Source organism: Thermobia domestica, chromosome 15, assembly GCF_964235325.1.
Source record: "Thermobia domestica chromosome 15, izTheDome1.hap1.1, whole genome shotgun sequence".
Classification (NCBI taxonomy): domain Eukaryota; kingdom Metazoa; phylum Arthropoda; class Insecta; order Zygentoma; family Lepismatidae; genus Thermobia; species Thermobia domestica.
In genome coordinates, this window is record NC_137468.1 from 53,380,139 (window position 1) to 53,402,149 (window position 22,011).

The 22,011-nt window shown below is 33.9% G+C and overlaps 1 protein-coding gene across 4 annotated transcripts in view; it reads right to left on the reverse strand.

The window, feature by feature from the left end:
* Positions 1-1,818: 1,818 nt before the first annotated feature.
* Frl (formin-like protein) overlaps positions 1,819-22,011 on the reverse strand; it is a 318,309-nt gene continuing 298,116 nt past the window's right edge. Inside the window, exons 18-20 of one of the 4 annotated variants that reach the window (XM_081739699.1) lie at positions 21,701-21,817; positions 17,580-17,635; positions 7,829-7,971 (exon numbers count right to left, since the gene is read on the reverse strand). In XM_081739699.1, the coding sequence (XP_081595825.1) occupies positions 7,962-7,971; positions 17,580-17,635; positions 21,701-21,817 (183 nt within the window). In that variant the 3' untranslated portion in view covers positions 7,829-7,961. Of the gene's footprint in view, positions 7,972-17,579; positions 17,636-21,299; positions 21,382-21,700; positions 21,818-22,011 lie in introns of those variants that run through there. The other 3 variants (XR_014128428.1, XM_081739698.1, XM_081739700.1) reach the window with 3 other exon arrangements.

Genomic DNA, 22,011 nt, shown 5'->3' on the forward strand with positions numbered 1-22,011 from the left:
GGGAAACGAAATCTACGTTAGCAGTGATTAGTATTTCATATATAGGCCTACTCATTCGGTCATTTTAGTCCTTTATGTTTTTCCATTAGTTTCGTTTGTCATTGTTGTATTGCCTATGTGTTCTACAATTGTGAGCTCAGAAGTGTCTGGATATGAAATGGTGCATAGTGTCTTTAATGGAGTGTGGTAAGCGTAATTATTATTCTCATTCCATAAAAAATCATTTCTGAGATCTGCATGCCAATACGAAATTTTAATCTGCTCATACCAGAGATCTGAAATTAACTCTATACTAGTGTAATGATTACAAAACTGAATACTTATAAATTTACCGTGTTACTAACAACAAACAACAGACGTTATCCTTAACGTTATCTACGACAGACGTTAACATGCAACTTCCAATCGTTGTTGAATGTCTATTGTCAAGCTTTGATTTGTTTTATGTAATTAATGTTTCTCTCTTTTCCAGAGATATATGGAACCAATATGATAATGTTGAGGGAAGAACAAATAATGTTGTAGAGGGCTGGCACTCTAAATTAAACAGAAAACTGACAAGAGAACATCCAAATATTTTTACATTTGTACAGCTGTTGCAGCAAGAACAGAGTGAGAATGAAGCTTGTATGCTGATGTTGGAGGTAGGAAAAAAGCCGAAGGAACCAAAGCTGAAATATAAGCGAATTGAACAAAAAATAAAATCATTGAAGGCACGTCTGAAATCACATGTAATAGACTTGGTGGCTTACTCAGATGCAGTTGCATACTGTTTGCATTTAGAACAGTGATGGTGAGATGTTTTAAATATATTGGCTATATTAACGATATATGGTATTAACATTGACGATATGTAGTATTTACATTGACAATATAAGTATATGTAACATTGCATGTAGTATAGAATCGTGTTAGAAGACAAATTACCTGTTAAGGTAATGCCAAAGAAGGAGCAGTGATGTAAAAGACAAAGGCTCTTTTTTTTCAAAAGGGCCGCCTTATGCATCCTCTTGCATTGTTTGTTTAATGTATGGCCGAACATGTCTTGAGGATGTGAATTGTGGCACTTTTTAGTACTGCAAGCCTTAGTATGCTGGAGATAAACTACTGGAAAACCGATTAAAATTCGGTTGTGAAATGAATTGATATTAGCCCGAAGTAAGTCTGTTTCGTGTTCGTTTCAGATACAATGTCAAACGGGTTACTGGCAACTGAATCAATCAATTCGAGGAAAGAGATATGATGGAGACAAACACTCTTTTTAAAGGCCGCCTTATGCATCCTCTTGCGTTGTTTGTTTAATAGTTGGCCAGACATGTCTTGGGGATGTGAACTGTGGCATTTTTTAGTACTGCAAGTCTTAGCATGCTGGAGGTAAACTACTGGAAACCCAAATAAAATTTTGTTCTGAAATTGCTTGATATTAGATCTTTTTTTTTTTTTTTTTTTTTTTTTAAATGTTTGTTTCACATACAATGTCTAACATTCTTGCAACTGAGTCAACCAATTTTCCACGTATGATGAAACTTGTAGAGGTGGTGGTTGTTTTTACAGAAGCTTTTAGAAATACTAAAGAAATATTCCCTACAAAAATTCCTCCCTGCACATAATTCCCCGTCTCGAAAGAGTAGGCACAACGGGAAGTAGGCACAACGGGAATTACCGTTCTGCCTAGAGATAAGATAATTAAAAATATTTTCTTTAAAGTGCTGGAGGGTCTGTAGGCAGAACGGGAAGTAGGCACAACGGGAATGAACCATTTGGGTTGAATGTAACTTTGGGAAGTTTGTTGGAGGAGAATGACATTACATAAGGGGAAATAAATAAATTATTACGTTTTTACTATTTGCATGTGTATTCACAGTAGCATCATTTAAAACAAAATTTTGTACTTCAAAAATTTGAGAACAGTACAAGAAACAATCAATGATTCGAGTCAATGTGTTCGAATGTTTGCATTGAGCACATACCAAAAAGAAAAAAAAAAAAGTTACAAAATAAGAAAATTTTCCTTTATTACATTTCAAACTTGTCATATTAAAAAATAAGCTCTCGTTTATAACATAATCACTGAGAATTTGCCATAATGCTCATAAGTCCAAAAACATAATTGCTTTGTTTTCTTTCTTAATGGAAAATATCACATTTTGTCGCTAAGCTCTTAATATGGCAGTAGAGAAAGCTGTTCTTTGACTTCATGATTTTTGTCATGACAATATTAAGTGCTAAACAATATTTAATTTTAGATCAATAATTTGTACGGAGCAAAATTTCCACTATTCTGTTTCTTTCTGGAACGTAATGCACCAAATATTCAAGGTCTTGTCTTTCATTAGTTTTAACGATAAAGCGAAAAATTGATTTTATTAATGAACAAAAGAAAAAGAAATCATATGTTGTAAATTACATGACCAAAATTTTCACCACTCACTTTTAACCACTTTCACAATTCTATCACCCTATATTCTCTTCATTTCATATATTCAGTTTAATAGCTATTTCCAAAATAATAAAACTGGCACAAATTCTACTTAAAATTATTATGTGATACACAGTACCTCATAGAGTATAGCATTGTTTATCGAGTAATACGTTTCAATGTAGGAACGTTCATTAAGTAACAGAGTGTTATAATTTCTTCTACTTCTGAACAAAAAGTACACAAATTTCTGTATAACTGAAATAATAGTGTACAATTATAATAAATTCTTTAATAACTTAAAAGATGATACTGCACACATATTTAACAACGCGTAAGCGTAATTTTTCATTTACACCGAAGAAGTCAACAGTGGGTTGACGAAAACGTCTGCAGCTTTCTGCATGGAGTTTTAGGACCCTCAGAAATTAGCTTTTAATATTTAAATACATAAAAAATGCAGTACAGTCGTCGGTGAAAGGACATGAAAGTCTTCAAACAACCCTCTTCCATATGCTTTCGTAAATTTTAGAACGAATGAACCTTTTACAGAAGATGTACATTGTAAACTACTGAAAATTATACCTGCATTGTCCATTCGCTTTGTGAACTTTTTCTGGTAGTACACACGTTATCAACACATACTCGCTAGAATTTCAAGTTTTGCCCCACAAAAGAAGAAGACCTTAATTGAAGAGTAATGTAATTATATTATGTTAATTATTATTCATGTAATACTTTATTGCTTTATATAGCTGTTGGAATTCCCACTAGAAAACTGGGAAAAAGGACTGTTAAGCATTTAACAAATACAAAATGGATTAACATAGTACGTTATTTGGACATATCATCATAAAATTTTCCCACATTTTATTATCTATACTTGATTAGCCCTCCCACATCATTCTCGTTTTTCAACAATTAACACATGAAAATAAGGAAGAAGCAAGAGGGTTCATTGTTAAGGCTACAATCAACCTGAACGAAATACCAATATTTTGACCTTTCATAATGGAAAATAATTCTCCAGGATAATTCCCACATGGAGAAAACACTTGACATTAAACGGTATTATAAAGCAACTTATCCACCATTTTGACACAAATAGTCGACAAACATATGAAAAATAATATGTTTAAGAGAAAATAATAAGAATTACGAATACTTGCACCTACTCTTATCATCCATCACGTATTGCAGATGACATATTTTCAAAGAAAGATTTCCTTCTCTTTTATGTATGCTCTCATAATTACTCAATGACTCGAAAACTTGATGTCACATTTTGTCATCAGTGCTAGTCTTTCGCGCTCAGTATATGTATTTCATATATTAAAATTCAGTCATATTTACATTATATTGATATTTGCAGCAACTTTAAAAGTGTGCTAATCCAAGATTTGATATATCACGATTCTTCTAAACCGATGTTCGGTGGGCAATATGGAAGTGTCGATTAATGAAAACTAAAAACTATCACATTTGGAACTTTGTACAGAGTTAATAGGATTACCTCCTAAAAATGCATCCCACATAACCAATAACGAGTTTAACTCACACGGATACTGATTTTTCGTAATTCTTTAAGACACTGGTTTGCAGATGACCACCCACTTCCACATAGCTGGAGAAAGTTTCTCGGTTCCTCGAATAGAAGAACAAATGCAGAACAAGTGAGACAACAAACTACCTAACAAAATAAGTTTCAGTATATGAATGTTTGCACTTCCTACATTTTAACACACTGGTTGCCAGCTACCGTATATAATAAAAAGCTTACATGTAATGTTCTTATGTGAGAGTTTTCTTTTTTTTAAATAAAAATAGTGGTACATCGCTCAGGCACTCTGTAGCACTTAACTTCCCGACAGCCTGAAAATGAAAGCAAAGAACAATCACCACCCACAGACCAGAATGCTATTTGTTACCATAGTTGCTTGACAAACTACATTAAATAGCACCGAAAGACAATATAAAGACCGAGGGAAAATGGTAGGAAGATTTATCTTGTCTACCATTAACCTTAGCATCAAAATAATAGATAGAGACAACATAAGTTTCACAATGAACACTTCACTGAATTATGTGTAGGGTAAATTTTCATTTAACGCTCTTAATTTTACTGAAACAACAGCTTACTACAACATAACGGAACTTTGAAACTGCCACAGTCAGGATTAAAATATAAATATGGGTCACTAGTACTCATGATCACGCCTAACTTGTTTGATCGCGAACACCCTACGCATGACAGAAGCAGACAAATATATTTGGAAAGTAGGTTGTAAAAACCTTTTGTGTGAGGAGTTAGTCATTTGCCACCCTAGTAGACAGTAACTTCAATCTCATCACGTGCGTTTGTCCCTTCGTGCGAACAACTATTTGGAGCTTAGCGAACTACGCTCTCGCATCTATAAGCAGACATTATACACAAATTTTCTGTTTCAGCTTCAACTTCCTTTTTATAAATCATACTTCTAAATTAGAAGTCTGATCAACTGAAACAGATTTATATATGAATTCTCATTTAGGAATTTAAAATATTTTAATCATTCTCTGTCACATAACCTATTTGGAATTACTAAACTGCTAAAAGAAAAATAGAATTCTTTTGACATAAATATAATTTTGGAAAGCGGGTTCTTTATATCGAGAATCTATAGAAGTCTTCCCGAAATTTAAGGGAGATTAATAACTAGTGTATAGATATTGATAATTCGATCCACTCAACGACTGATCATGTTTTCCTAACTGTTTCAATAGATATTTCCACTTTCAATTAAAAACAATTAATTAAAATGCGAGACAATAACATGTCAGAACATAAGATAATATCAATTAACGAAGTGTTGTGTTTTCCTAACCAGAAATATAGTTATTCTTAAAACAGTAGAATTACATATACATATGTTACTTTTATATTTAAATATCATCATAATATTAGAATATACTATTCAATTTCACACTATAACTTTCTAGGAATTATAAAGTGCTATAATCTAAAATAGGCAATTTGAAGAAATTATTCACTGTTGAACAGTACGTAACCAACATGTATAACGCCAGTATTAATTTATGTTCATTAACTTCTATTATTTATAGAACTTTTTTTTTCTTTCTTTCAAAGGCCATCTAAGATTATAGCATTTACCAAAGCAGAAAGTTATGTCGTAAGATTTTAACATTATCCTTTCACTTTTTGCAGTGTTTTGACAAGATGTGAAAATACAGCGTAAAATATTTAACAAATGCCCTTAAGAATTTTAATACCAACACCATATTAAGATGAGGAAGCAGTTTTTTCACAGAAATAAATGGATATTTTAATCATATAACAATGCGATCGAAAAAAATATCTAAGATAAATATGATATTTATCGCTCGGTTATATAAAGGAAAGAAATATTTCTTCCGATTCTGATGGAATTCATAAAATGACGTAACTTACAACTCTCTCTCTCTCATATATATATATATATATATATATATATATATATATATATATATATATATATATATAACAGTCATTGAAGGCAACATAAATATGACCGCTGCGATGAGTTACGACTATGACTCGTGTATGAGTATCATTATTCCCTGATCTAAGTACGTAACGTGAAATACGTCTCTCATTGATTTACGACCACCACGAAAAGAAAAATTAAGAATTTTAATTTTTATCAATTTTTATCTTTTAATTAAGAAATGAAATTACATGTACTAAAGTTCCAGTTTCAACCGACGATTTGTTTCAGTTTCAACTGTACCAGGACGTGTTATATGCTATTTGGTAAGGTTATTTTCTGCCAACTCTAATCTGATTATTTCGCAACCAACCATTACAGAACTTATAAATACTTCTCGCTATGCACTCTTGCCCACAAGCAAAAATTTGTACAAAGCGATTTAAGATATCCATTTCAAAAGAAAAAAAAAATCTCATATAAATCAATAACGGTGCTGGTATTTAAGTCTTAACCCATTGGAATCCGATTTAAATGCCCTAGTGCAAGCACGTGTGTTTTCTATAAAAGAAAGTGAATTGTCTGCGCTGGCTTCGTCCATGAAAACTCTACAAAAGAAAAAAAGTACTGCTTTCGTTTATACCAATTACATTTCGCAAAATCACGTCGTGACACGATTTAAACGCTTAAAAAATTCACGCGATCAGTTCGTCCTATGATTCCAACGGGGCTAATAAAAATTCATACCATAATACTTAATAAAACATTTATGGTATAGTAACACTAACGAGCGTAATTCATAAGAACAAAGCAGGTATATCTTTTAAGCAAAGCTGGCTTGTCGTAGAATTTATAAATATACAACTACACACAAAGTCTATATACCTGAATAACAGTTACGTCTTGTACGTTATTAAGTTTGCTCCATTCGTATAATTTGACAATTATAAACACCTTACACACAAAAACCCTTCCTCATAAGAAACACTTAACATCATGACAAAAATCATGAACAGGGAACAGCAGTTTGATATTAATGCGTCGTACCTTGAACTGGATTATAGTAAAGAATGATAAAGGAATGTTACAAATGTATATAAAACTCTTGTACATGAGAACACTTTAGTATCATACGGAAAGGTTCACTAAAGTTTTATGTGCGTTTATCTTTAGAGTAATATACGTATATCTGAACAATACTCAAATGAAAAGCATGGACTTTCTTTGAATATAATGAACAGAAAATAAAATTTTAAACTCTTACTAAGCCTGCAATTATCGTAATATTAACTATATTACGATATAATATTATATATATAAACGCCGGTATTCGTAAATATCTTTAATAGAAATATAAAGAATTAGAAGCAAGAGTAAATATATATATATATATGTACACAAAAATGATGCAAGATCTGTAAGCGGAAAGTTGTTACGAAACTAATATAATACATTATATACAATATTTCATATTTAATACAAAACGGAAAAAAAAGCCCATTTTAGGACCGGATTATTTCCAGTATTAACAACAGCAATAGCTTTTTTTTTGTACAGTTCTTACATTATATAAATGTGGATGATAATATCCTATGCGAACGAACACTAAATGATCATGGAATGAGAAACAGAAGGTATTCTATATATATAAAATCTCATTATTGCTTCCATTTAAACGAACAATGTTCACAAGTCATATCGAGCCATTTGAAGATTTACAAATAAAAAAATGGTTCCTTGACTTCTTTGTTCCTTCCTTTCTTTTCCAGTCTTAATTTTTTAAAAAAAGGAAAAAAAAAAAGCTTAGTCCGCAAATGTTACAGCACCATTCTTATAAAATATATTTTTTTAAGCTTTTCATTTAAACAACAACTATCACAATTCAAGTTCTTCCATTGTACGAGATAATCTGTTGTTTTCTACTCGTCTGCGCTGGCTTCGTCGCACTGCATCAGCACGTCTATATGGTTCACTTTTAAGTCCAAGTAAAATATCCTCCAGAGCACCATTGTACACTTCGTCCTGCTGAAGGAGTTTCTTCTCTTGAACCATTTTAGTTTTGTTTTTCAATTCATTGATCACTGCATCCTGCAACAGAAAACAACATTTAATACACAGCTGTTGAATACAAGTTTAATTACCGTTTAGTATAAGTTATATGAAGTCGCACAGAAAATAAAACTAAGATTAACTGAGCAAAATCTGCTAACAATATACTTAAAACTTTTCCTGATAAGCAGAGCGAAATACAAGATTAATTGAGATTCAAGCTTCGTGTAAATTTTTTTTTAGTCACAACTAAGATCAAATAAATTAAAAATACAAATCTATGAAAGGGGTAATTAGCTGCTTTAATTAATTTTCGTTGTCGACTAAAAGAAGTCAGGAGTTGCGTTATTTTCATACAGCGAAAGTTACACTAGACGTATACAAAATTACTATCAATAGGCTTTAGTATCAGTGTGTAACTTTAGGTTACAATGAAAAGAACATGGTTATTTACTGCCTTGAAAATGTCGGGTTTTGCGCGCGCGCGAGACTGCTACTGAAAATCATCCTTTGCTAGTGGGGGCGTATGGAGAGTACGCTCTATCTGAAACAACTTGCATAGAGTGGTTTACATGATTTAAAAACAAAGATTTTGATGTGACTGACTCTAGATCGTCCTGGTCAGTCGAAAACATTTGAACATCAAGAATTAAGAGGCACTACTGGACGAAGACTTATTTCAGGCGTTTACAGTTGTCTGCAATACTAACTGTCGATGCATCAACTGTTAGCAAACAAAAGGAATAGCAATGATCCAGAAATCAGGAAACTGTGTACCACATGAACTGACACAAAGAAATGTTACGAAATATTTAACCATTTGTAAATTGCTGCTTCAAAAGACAAAAACGGAAGCCGTTTTAGCATCGAATTGCGACTGACGATGAAAAATGGATTTGTTACGACTATCTTAAGTACAGGAAATCATGGATGCACGTCGACGAACTATCAACATCAACGGCACAGCAGGATATTTATGGAAAGTAGTTCATGTTGTGGTTTTGGTAAAATCAAGTTGGTATAGTCTATTATGAGCTCCTACAACCGGGTCAAATGATGAACGCTGCCGAACACAAGTATTCAATTTGAATTGAGTACTTAAAGGAAAATGACAGCAATATGTCAAAGTAAATTACTAACTTATTGTTCTTCAAAACAATGTCACAACACATATTGCAAAATTAGTAAAAGAAGCCTTCGAGGCACTTCAATGGGATGTCTTATCCCACCCGCCCTATTCAGCAAACATCGTTCTTACTATTTGTTTCGATCGATGCAGTATGGCCTTTCTGAACAATATTTCAGGCCTCTTGAAGATGCGAAAAAAATGGCTCGATGGGTAGATCCCATCGAAAGAATTTTCTTCTTAATCGCGGAATGAATATGTTACCTGAAAAGTGGGAAAAGGTTACAGCTCCTGAAGGACAACACTTTCAATAAAATATGATGTACTGTTATTTGGATATAAAACTGAGTTATTGCTGTAAAAACAGCGAGAATTAAAACAAGCACCTAACATAATATGAATATAAAAGTTGGCCACTAAATCAAACAGTGTTTTTTTTTTTTTTTAATACTGAAACTTTACAATAGCTATAAGTAACCGAATATCATGCCACGAGACATCTTAAGAAATAGTTGGTTGGAGTGTAGCATCCCTTTTCAGACAAAGGCTATATATATATATATATATATGAGATGTTGGCCTTCAGTTTAAAGTCGAATGCTTATCACCGCAATGTGTTCAATTTTAAAGTCTTTCCAACCAGAATCGAACTCAGGACCCTGTGCATGAAAGGCGACGTGTTCGCTAGCTACTAGAACACTTAGTGAAAAAAAGCCTGAAGAAAAGAACTTTATATGCACAAAGGTAAGAGGAAAATATGAAGTAGGGTGGAGAAGGAATGACAATTCTGTTTGGATTAGCTTAACACAGAATGTGGTCTAATGAAGAGCCTATTTCTATGTCAATAGGCTTTCGAATTTCTTAATTCACTAGTTAACTTGAACTTGGCTAACTTAAATAAAAGGCACGCGCCTACTACACTAATATTCTCTTCAAACTGCGAGAAGGTTTTTTCATTCAAGTCAACATTTAAACGAAATTAACTTTGACAGAAGCTATCTTTTCAGGAATATTTTTTAAAAAGAATATATATTTGAGGCTCGTTAAAATACTAATTGATTTGTGAGACGCAGACAAAATTATTCGAGCTGTGGTTGAGAAAAATTATATGAATAATATTGAGCTACCATTAACTCAACTATATCTTCTGAACTCAGAGAAAAGAATATATACCTATTGACAAATTAATTGAATTTGAACTAAATTGTTCGAGAAGCTTCCACAAAAAATGGTACAATTTTCGATTTTTGATCACAAGATATCCTTATCTGATAGCGTACATAAGAGAAAAATTAATAATAAAAACATCTAGAAAATGTCCTAACGACTATAATTTAAAATTTGATTCAGATTTGCTGAACGCTATAGCTATAGATATATGCACGCAGACTTATCGGCATACTGACTAGAACGAATAAACCAGTTAAAAATTTTCAATTAGAAAAATGAAATCTTTGAGTGTTACGTCCCACGGTTATGCCGGTTAGGCTAAAGGAGACAGTGATGATGAATAATGAATGAAATGTGGAATGAAGAAAGTGGGAAGAAACTGGAAGACCCCGAGGAAACCCACGATGTTTGTCCACCACAAAGTTCACTTGGTGGGGGCTGGGATCGAACCCGGGACTCCAAGCACCAGAGGTGAACGCTCTACCACTGAACCACCGCGGCCCAAATTTTCAATTAAGAGTTTTTCCCTCTCTTCTGTTTGTTCGCAACATCATGAGACCATTAGAAAGCTATGTAAAAAGGTAGCGAATCGGACCAGAAAGCCACACCACACACATCAATTAAGGCCTGTCATAGCCCTTTATTTTATTGGCTTTGATGTCGGGGATTTTACTTCTGCATATGAAAGTTATCTTGTTAACAACGGTAAAACAATTAGTATCGATGTGGGAATTTGACGGCAAAATTTCAAGAAGCATTTACATTTTTTCTTAACATCACAAATTTTTATAAACTCATACTGTAAAAGTTTCACTATGAAAATAAAAGAGTGCATCTATACAGAGTCAAATTCATTACTCGATGTCTTTCTCCTATAATCGTATGTCAGATAACGTCTGATGACGAACGAATATTAAGAGGAACCATCCACATTATTACTTCGCGAAAATCCTTCCCTAAGTTGAATCCCTAGTCACGTTTTCGCTCACAGCTAATGATTTTATTCGTTCATATTCATTCAGGTATTCAAGACACACGCGGAATCCATATGTTGTGAAAAATTTGACTGACTGATTTCATTACCTTACGCTACAGCTATTATAGATAGACTTAAAGACATTTTTGAAGAACAGTAAGAAATCCGACCCATTGTTCGAGCTTTAAGTCGAAGTGATTTACTTCGAACAAGTCTGAACACGCGAAGAACGAGTGTAATCATGGCACTACGGTAAGCCAGAGAAAACTTTCATCGGAATATGGCTAAACTTGTAGTTTGACAGTATATTGTTAGAGACAATAAATACATATTGATTGCTGTTCCGAATGATGTTTTCTGCTAAGGTGTCCTGAAAATGAAACTTGTACAAATAAAATAAACAGAACATACACAGTTTATCATATGTTTAAGTAAGCCTTTCTTGAGTGTAACCAATTTGAATATAAAATTACATATGAATCAAAAGATAATGCAACTATTTTCTCTGTCTTGTATTTCCTACTCAGTTAAGCATATTGCGTCATGAATTTAGCAATATTATTTTCCAACAATCTTCTTAATGTTTCATTAAACTAAACACATAAATAAAAAAAAGAACGCACTAAAATATTAGTACACGAAAGTAAAAATATTAAACATCCACAGCAAGCATAGCAGGGCCTCAATACGAAGCATTTAAAAATAAGCCCCAAAATATAAATAAGTAACGCAATTATCAGGCATCTTAAAATATACTGATTTATTTTCAAAATACATGCATATGTTGTATAAGTGCTAAAATCATTGCCATGTGGGAAAAAAAAAGAAAGAAAAAGCTATTTATACGCAAATCTTATGTCTTTACCTATTAGCAGGATTTTAACAGTTGCTGTTATACTTTACATCGTATGCTATTTCCTGTGTCAATTATTTCGAAGGACTACGTAATCTAACGACACGTATGGTCTGAATTTAAATCTCCATGAAGTCTCTCCATCAGCTAAAGGACATACTTATACTTTGGATGAGGTGAGCTATTATTTGTTGGAAGATTAACTCTCTCTTCAGCACAGAAATTGTATGAGACGTGGACCTTCAGTTTAAGGTAGAGCCGGAACCATTATAATGCGTTCAAATTTGAAGATCTTCCATCGGAAATCGATCCAGGGGCTCCCTGCACCAAAAGTGCGTACGGTACTCACCAAATTACCGGAAAAGACTACCAGTTGAGTTGACTTTTGTATTTACGTCCTAATGAAACACCTTGATTAAGAAGGTCAGGGCTCCGAACCATGACCGATGCTTAACCCTTTTATTCTAGTACTTACACATAGGCACTAAAGTAGTGTCTTCATTATTCGATTAAAAAAGTACCAATAAAGTTTTTGTTTCCTTTCTTTCTTCAAGTTTAGAAGCACTGTACAATACGTTACATATGGTTTCGCGCCTTTCTGTGTCAAAACATACAGTTGATGATGTAATAAAAGTATTTTTTGTTCGGCCTATTTTCATTATTATTGGCAGGCTTACTTCTACACCTGGAAGTTTGAAATTTTGCACACACATTCAGTGCACTAATTAGTATTTGTCATATTTGTTTAAGATCTCTGCATTAAAACGGGGGGGGGGGGGGGGTTAGAGGAGCAAGAAAGTAAAAAGAAAAAGATATTTTTTTAACAAAAAAATCCGTTTTTCGCTATTTTTCCGCCTCAGATACATGATGGTGACATGTGAATGGTACTGTTTAAAGATATGTTCTATTCTGAAGAGAATGATGTATGAATCATGACCCCTAGGATAATTCAGGATGTCTCAGGAAATTTTATATTACACCCGGGTCTTTCGGAGTAATCTGGGCCATTGTGGGGCTCATTGGTAAATATTTTTTCCTGTTCTTTCTATTCAAGATAGAAGCTTGAAATTTAGTACACCCCTTACTATTTTTCAGTTTATTTTGAGATTTCAGTGTTAACACAGGAGATCCAGAGGGGCTCAAAGAAAAAAAATTCAGAAAAATCCAATTTCTCTCAAACTATCCCGCCTCAGAGACATGATAGGAAATGTGAATGGTACCGTTTGAAAGGCTATTCTATTCTGAAGAGAATGAGGTACGAACCATGATCCTAGGATAAATAGGGATGATGCTGTAGCTGCTTGACTGAAAGTCTGTAATTAAAAAAAAGCCAGAACTTAAAAGGGTTAAATCCGGTGCAGTTCGCAAGAACAAAATTCGCAGTATATGCCGTTCCCCGCCAAACTATCTTGCCTCCAAGAAAGCTAGATTCAGGACCCCGTCGCCAATCCCAACTTAATAATTCTTGAACAAAAAGTGAACGAAGTATTATGGAATAAGTACTATTCAAGTGTAATTATTTTGTGTCGATACATGTCGTGTACAGATAGAAGTGGATAACGTAAGAAAAATGTGTCTGGCCTTTCCGTTGATTTTCAGACACATTTTTCTCTGTGTATCTTGAGCTTCCTCAGGTGTTTCTCATATTTACCACTCTTTACAAATTGATCAGGTAGTTTGAATTTCCTGCCACATGACCTATCAAGGCGACTGAAGACAGTTTAACAACATCTGTTTAATATTTATTTATTTATTTTTACTATTACCAGCTGATGTTCGAAAGACCTGTTCGTATATTTGTCTGTTCTTCATGCCACCCATGAAAGCGCCTTCGACTTTCATTATTACTTTGAAACGTTCCTCTTTAGCACCAATGGGGCTGTAATTTACTTATAATAGCTGTAGAGAATTAAAAAGGTAAAATTCAATAAGTATGAAACAATTTTGCCCACTGACATGCATGAAATGTCAGGGCTCCGAACTCGGCACTGACCTACACAACACAAAGAAGGTAAAGACTTCCAGAAACGAAATCTTGAGGGTAAATAAATAATTACAATAATAAAAAGTATTACAAATACAGACGAGCAATCATTAATACAACATGTTAATGAATGCTATCGGACACACATTCTAAAGTAAAATTAAAAACCACTCTTGTATTCCAAAATTATGTTTTGTGTTATAGTAAACTATTTCAACCCTCTCTCCGGTTTATATCCTGCTCTCGCTTCCCGCTGCTATGTTTATTGTTGATAGTTAATCCACGTGGGGGACATTCTTGAGCCATCGAAATTAAGTATATGAAGGAAAATCCTTAAATTTTTGTATAGTTTGTAGAACTCTACACATTTTCACTTCAGGGTTTCTATTCTTAAAAAAGGATTATAAACATTGTAAGAATTATAAGAATTAAATGCAATGTTAAAGCACGTATGTTCTTCCAACAAAACATGCAAAAACATTATACAATATCCAAAATCTTCTTGCAAAAACAACTAAAAAGAACTTGTTTGTAAAAAAATTTAATATATCCTATCCCTTGATAATTAATTGAGAATTAAACGCTTTCATGCTCTCTAGCTATCGCTTATTTGTAATACTTCATAATCAATTATAGTGTTTGTTATTCTTTTGCTTGTATTTTATTTCATGTTGCAATCTTAATTTTTAATTCTTATTTCTGTTGATAATTGTGTGATTTAGTTATAATCTGTTCTTGTAACCGTTTGCCCTGCAAAAAAGTATACCTGAGCCGATATTGTAATGTAAAGTTAGTTCTGAGAGATCAGCGTTCTGAACTCTAAATTTATTACCATTTTTTCGTACTTAAAAAAATCTGTCGATAATAGATGGAATTGATACAATATTCAGTATTAAAAAAAACAGGGTAACAACCTAAGTTTTTATCTCACAAACTGTTAGTATCTACCTCTAACTCGAAGACATATGTACTTTAAATAGAAAATAATCATCTATCATATTATATTTATTTATTTATTTATCTTCAAAGGCTTTTTGCAGGGTAAGAACATTGAAGTGGTCCCCCATCCATTCTGCTCAAGAAATATCCCCAAATCCCCAATGACCTCTGTCAGTTTTCAAAACAGCAGGATTTATTGCGAGGCAGAAGTTTTCCCCTCAGAATTCCCTTGGAAGTAACTTATACCAGTGTCTCAAACACACATCCCAAAATGACTTTGCAGACGCTTTTGAAAGGTGGACACAGGCTACGACGATGTGTGGAGTGAACGGAAATTACTTTGAAAAGTCACGGAGAGATCACCCAAATATTGAACATGACTGAAGTTATGTAAATGGCACGTACGCGTATGCACCTCGTATGTCGAGATTTTAAGGATTGATCGCCTTATTGAGAAATGGTAATCGAAAATCAGCCTCATATACTTAACATTGGACTATACTTATTGTAAGCTTTGTCGTCGCACCAGCTAGCTTAACATTTTTTCACAAGTAAACACTATTCGCTGAAATTTACAACTGAGTTACGAACTTCGCCCATAAAGCACTTCTCTTTAAATACCATCGTATTGTTGAGGTTCAAAAAACAATTTCGAACAGTTACATGACATTTTTGCGTCATATCTGATTTTGCATGGATAAAGTGAATATTCCCTTAACCTATGTTTATACAGAATTCAAAAAATACTAAGAACGGTACATTCGACGGAGCAAGCGTAGAAATTCGTCGTTACATCGAATGCGTCGTTAAAGTTCAGAAGATACAAAAGCGTGTGAAACGGAACTGTGGACCCATATCGGATCATAAGGTCTAGGCCTTAATTATTTCAACCATGAACACATTTTATAGTACCGAGATTTCAAAGCATCAATCATGCCATTGACGATAGAGTTAAAATTCGTTAATATATAAAATAAAATAGACTCACCGCAGAAATGCAACAATATAAACAGTACTTTCGAGGAACACTGTCCTCATCTTCTGCTTATTTACGCCTCACAAAGATTAAATAAAAGGATAACAAAAATGAAAGGATAAAAAATAAATCAAAGTAGATAAACACTTCACGCCAAACAAAAAATATACTATGGCACATGATTCATTGCGATTCGATACGATGATTCATGTGCTATAGTAGTATACTTTTAGACGTAAAATGTATTTCTATTTCGATTTTTTTTTTTTAAATCCTTTCAACTTTCACACGCATGTTTACCTTTATAATCTTTTTTTAGGCGTAAGTAAACTGAAGATGAGGACCGTGTTCCTCGAAAGTACTACTTACGAGGCGCATCCAGAAAATAGCTTTCTCACGCGTCCCATAGCTAGGAAACGGTATGTTGCGCAAAGCGACTGCGTGCATGAGAGAGAGTAAGGTCCTAGCATGGCGCATACGTCAGCGAACTTCCCTAGTGCTCTCAGTAGCGTCGTGGTAGTGGTTGAAAACAGACGTTCCTATTCCAGCTCCCGTCGCGTGTTAAGTGCAAGTAGTGATAAAGTTTTTGAATGCACAAGGCATAACGCCGATTGAAATTCATCTTCAGCTGTGCAGGTCTATGAGCCTAACATTATGAGCAAGCAGTTCCCGCAAATTTCCCGTTCCTTATTACACACCATTGTCACGGAGCGCCTGTTGTTCAAGAAGTTGTGTGCCTGGTGGGTGCCGAAGCAACTGACTCCAAAACACAAAGCAAGGCGCATGGGGTTAGCATTGACTTTTTACAATGATACAGCTAACAATGGATTTCAATTGGTGCTATGGCCTGTGCATTCAAAAACTATCACTGCTCGCACTTCACACGCGGCGGGAGCTGGAATGGGAACGTCCATCTTCAACCACTGCCACGACGCTACTGAGAGCACTAGGGAAGTTCCACTGGCGTATGCGCCATGCTATGACCTTACTATCTCTCATGCACGCAGTCGCTTTGCGCAACATACGGTTTCCTAGCTATGGGACGCATAGGAAAGTTACTTTCTGGATGTGCCTCGTAGTTTCTCGGACTTTTGTGGTGATTATGAACCTTTCTATTTTATTTTCTACGACTATTATCACCGCTTGCAATCTGTATCTGTATTAAAATTAGTTAGTTCCGATACATATTGCACGCGCGTTCCGGTAAGTTCGCTCAGTTTAATAATGCAGATGCAAGGCCATTACCTAATTATTATTAAATTTAATCTTGATCAATGTTACTAAGTTATCGACCTAAAGATTTTCAAGTCTTACATAATTTCGCTGCTCTGTTCTGGTTTCTACTCAATATCAAAGAAATTAAACCTTTAAATTTTAACTTATATATACATATGTTTCACGAGAATTAAATGCTGGACAAACTTACTGTCTGGAAATACTAACCAGAACCTAATTACAACATCCCATATATTTATAGATTTAGCACTGCACTGAATAAATCCTGAATCAGAGTAAATAACATATTTTGTGCAGAAGCTTTGTGACCCTTTTTTTTTAAAAAAAATAAATATATATATTTGTGCACTGTGCTGAAAACAAAAAAATGTACGTAAATATACATACCCTATTGGTATCTTAAATGTTGTATGAACACATTTGCCATTTAGTTTATAAGTTGCCTGTGAAACAAACAGACGTTGTTCTCACTGTAGTTAGTAATAAGAGTGTATTTCAGTAAATAAACAATTCACGTGGTTGTGCAACAAACCAACGAGAAAAAAAAATGTACACAACAGAAATTATGTATATTTCTGTTGAAACAGGAACAGAATGAAATACATATGTACACAAGTGACATGCTACATCTGTGGTAGACATTGTAAACGCCTGGTTACTTATTAGAGACTATGCACTAATTGTGTTTTGTAACACTGACAGTCATCAAATTCGGGACACAACCTCACTAGCCTTCCTCTGTGTCTAGTGGCTAGCGCACGCGCACTTTGGGTGCACGAGGTCCCGGATTTGATTCCGGCTTGAGGCTACTGAAATTTCAGCACATTATAATGATCCGAATTTCATCCTGAACTGTAAGGCTAGGTCTCATATGGCCTCAAGTGCTGAAAAAGAGGCCATACAATAATTATTCTTCCTCTAATTGCTAAGTATTTGTTTCACAGATACTGATATGTTCTGTTTATCAGTAACAGCTCAAAATGCTTGATGTAAATAGAACATAAACACAGTTAGCAAAATAATAATTTCTTTAAGGCAGCATACATAAAAATCCATTACAACTGATTATGGAAGATCTGTGGCTCTGCTGACATCATGTTTACCTTTTCTAGATATTTGAATTGCATTTTCAACAACTGTAACTCCACCTTCCATAAGTTTCCCCACTTCACTTACTTTCACAAACGTTTGATTAGAACTTGTTAAAATAACTGCTATTGGGGTGAGTTTGCAAAGTAAGTGGTGGTGCATTGTTGTTAACTCTTTCTATCCCCACTGTTACACTATGAAACCACCTTTCTGAATGTTTCCTCTTTGTTTCCCGTTTGTTTTCTGCTGGTTATATGGCGATACCACGCTGCAGCACTGATTACTGCTGCAATTTGCTATACAGGTACAATATAAAATCCTCTTAAAAATTACCAATAATATATTCTATACAGGAACAGCTTGTCACTTATTACAGCAAAAAGTTTCTTTTCATTTTTTTAGAAAGTACTAAAGAGCAGAAACTATTTTACAAAAGTTGAGAAGGGAAAAATGTATATACACTTTATCTATACATATTCTGAAAGAGTCACTGATTTGTTATATTGCATCGCGGTTTAATATAGAAGTGCTTGTATCAACTTTTCCATACCCACATCAGTTATTTTTTAATATCTGGAAAATAATTCAAGCTGAACATGCATGTTCCTAACCAGGCGTTTACATGTTTCAGATCACGATAACATAGGAATGCATATAAAATAAGGTGTACAAAAATGCATGCATGTATATTACTGGCAGTCAAGTAATTTGAGCTGTCTGAAATCATGCGTATTCACTAAAGTAAATTCAAAGTAAAAATGAATGAATCATATAGACACCAAATACAGATTAATCAGACCTTTCTTCATCATGCAACTATTCTATAAAATCTACTCTATATAGTAGAATAGGGTAATTATTCTGAACAGTAAAGAATTATGACAATATAAGTGTCCTAATAAGGAAAATAGCAATTTAAAATAATCTATATATGACACCTATAATACACCTCAATACGTATTGCACAATATCAACTCACTATCATTTATGCTAGAATACTTTAGAAAAGTACTTGTGGCTGTGATCTTTGATTTTGGTTCTATTTTTGGTGAATTATACATACTTGAAGGAACAACTTGGACGAATAACATGCATTGTTATTGTAATATTACAGCCAAATTCCCCTCGAGTTATTTCTACTGAGATTTATTCCCGTCTGAAAAATGTGTTACTTCTACTATCTTTATTAATTATCCATGAAATACAGTAATGTTCGAAAAAACTGACATTACTTTCAGTTTCGTAAGTCCTCTACTCACATTCACCAACTTGGATATTGAAAGAAAGAAGAAGAAAAAAAGATCCTAACTGTATCCATAAATTTATATTATCACCCTTCTAAAAGACAGAATGCTATACGCAGAGCTGTGTTTAGATATAGTATATTGTACCACCCTGTCGCCATCTCTTATTACTTGGGACCTTCTTCGTTTGATAAGAAGACAGAATAAATGAGGAATAGTATGCTCATCTGAATGCTAATGTAACGTAAAATCAGAATGTCCATACGGTGATACTGTGCTTCTGGTTTAGTGTTCTATATTACTCTATCGTTTCATCAACATTTGTTCAAGAAGCGGAAGATCGGAACATGACCCCCCACCCCAAATCAATGACTACAGTTTTATGTTACTATAATATCGTTCCGCATCCCTGGTGATGTGGTTACCAACTTACCTATGGTAATTTAAGTAATTGTTAGTATTTACTTGTAACTCTGCATTCTTGAAATTAATCGGAACTCCAGTGTTTATGCTAATATACTCGAAAATTAATCAAACTTCTGAAGCGTTTGGAAAGCTACTTAGATTAAGAGATAGTCAATTCTGGCCTAGAGAGCAGAAAATAATGATATTCGGAGCAGATACATTGGCTAACCATCACCCAGTTCAACGCGTACCATCTAGTCGACCGTAACTCTTTGCGTGTTGTAGCAAAAAGGAATTTAATTTAGTTAGTATGGACGATTTGGCTATTACTAATGAAGTTATTTATTTTGTCTCACGATTATGCACCGAGGCTAAGGGAGACAGACTGTGATGACAGATGGATCGAAATGGTGGAATGAAGAAAGGGGAAAGGAACAGAAGAGCTCGGGAAAATGCATGCACACGGTGTTTGCCATCACAAAACTCATTTGGGATCGAATTAGGGACCCCATGCATCAAAGATAAGAGCTTGATCACTGAGCCATCGAGGCTCCTAGTAATGAAGTGTTTTACTGTAAAATAAGATGCGATCGGTGGCTATGAATGGTCCTAAAAAGTACCTTTTCTCTGGCAGTACAAAGTAGCCTTAATCTAAGACAATGTATTTAATTTTAAAACAATGCGATTTCTCTAGCTATTATTATTTTCCTTTTGAATCTATGAAATACATTTTCTAATTATATTCAATTTGAAGACTGGAACAATAAAATATTTATTACATGGATTTAGAAGTTAATACGATCAATAGTTTGCATCATCTGCTAATTTGTTCCACTTGCTTAGAATCTGACGCCTGCATTCGCAGCCAATAAAATTTCTCTGAAATGGTTTTTTTTTTTAACCGTGAATATCTTTAGGAAAATAAAGTCCCGGACATACTAATTCCTCTGAAACACATTTTGGATATAATTGCAAGATTTTCCAGCAGATGTTAAATGGGGTTGTCTTATTCTGCGGTTGATACCAGAAGCGAATAGCGATCTAGAAACTACGATGATCTGTTGGATAATATATTAACAGTCAAAAGTTCATCAATATATTCATAGTGGCCGACACCTTTTTACATGATTTAAAAAAAAAAAAAAGCAAATGAAAGAAGAGGTTTAGAAGAGAAAGACTATTCAATTTTTTGAACATTACTATGTTACGATACACTACTACCTAACTAAAACAAAAATATACAACGAGCTATCGTCTCCCGAAATCCACCTTATTCCTTTTATTTTCTACCTTCATGCATGACAGTGAATTCGGTCTCTTCCCTCGAACTATATTCCCAAAAAGCATGCTTCATCTCAGCAGATGGAAGTACCTGACTCAAGGTACAATATGCTATTTAAAAGTATTCCCATTTCCATATTTGTTCATTGTATCCCGGATGCCTGGAACATCTGATCAAATTGAGAAGAAAACAGTTTATTTTCTGTAATAATTAGAATGACCTCTCTTTTTTTCTTTTAAATCTGAATACAGTCAGTAGTAGATTCTATAACATGCAAAATCAACTTTGGAAGAAAGCTGGAAGGTTATAGCTATTTATTCTGCGGTATTAGCATATTTTTCAACGCATATTTTTGCAAAGACGCCACTAAAAGCTTTTATATCAAAAAACAGCTTTCAAACGCCACATTTTTTTGTTGCAAGCTAGGCATTAATGAGCTTTTAAAGACAAGAAAATCCAAAGCAAGCTATTTCCAACTTATACTCTACCTGCTGCTTCTTTTGATTGATTTTATTTCTTTTTATGACCTCTTCAGATGGTTTATTTAAGGCTTCTAATGCAGCTTGTGCCAGTCTCTTTCTCTGCTCATTTTCTTGATCGGCCAACTAAAATAAACAATGAAAGATGTAAAATAATTTTGTGCTAACATTTCTTCAACAACTCCAGCATTGAGTACAAATTGTTAAGATTTTCATATTGCTTGTACCAATTTAAATAATAATGTATATAAAATAAAATCGACTTTGCCTTTCTCGTGCGTGTATTATTTGTAATTTTATGTAGATAATTTCATCATTAC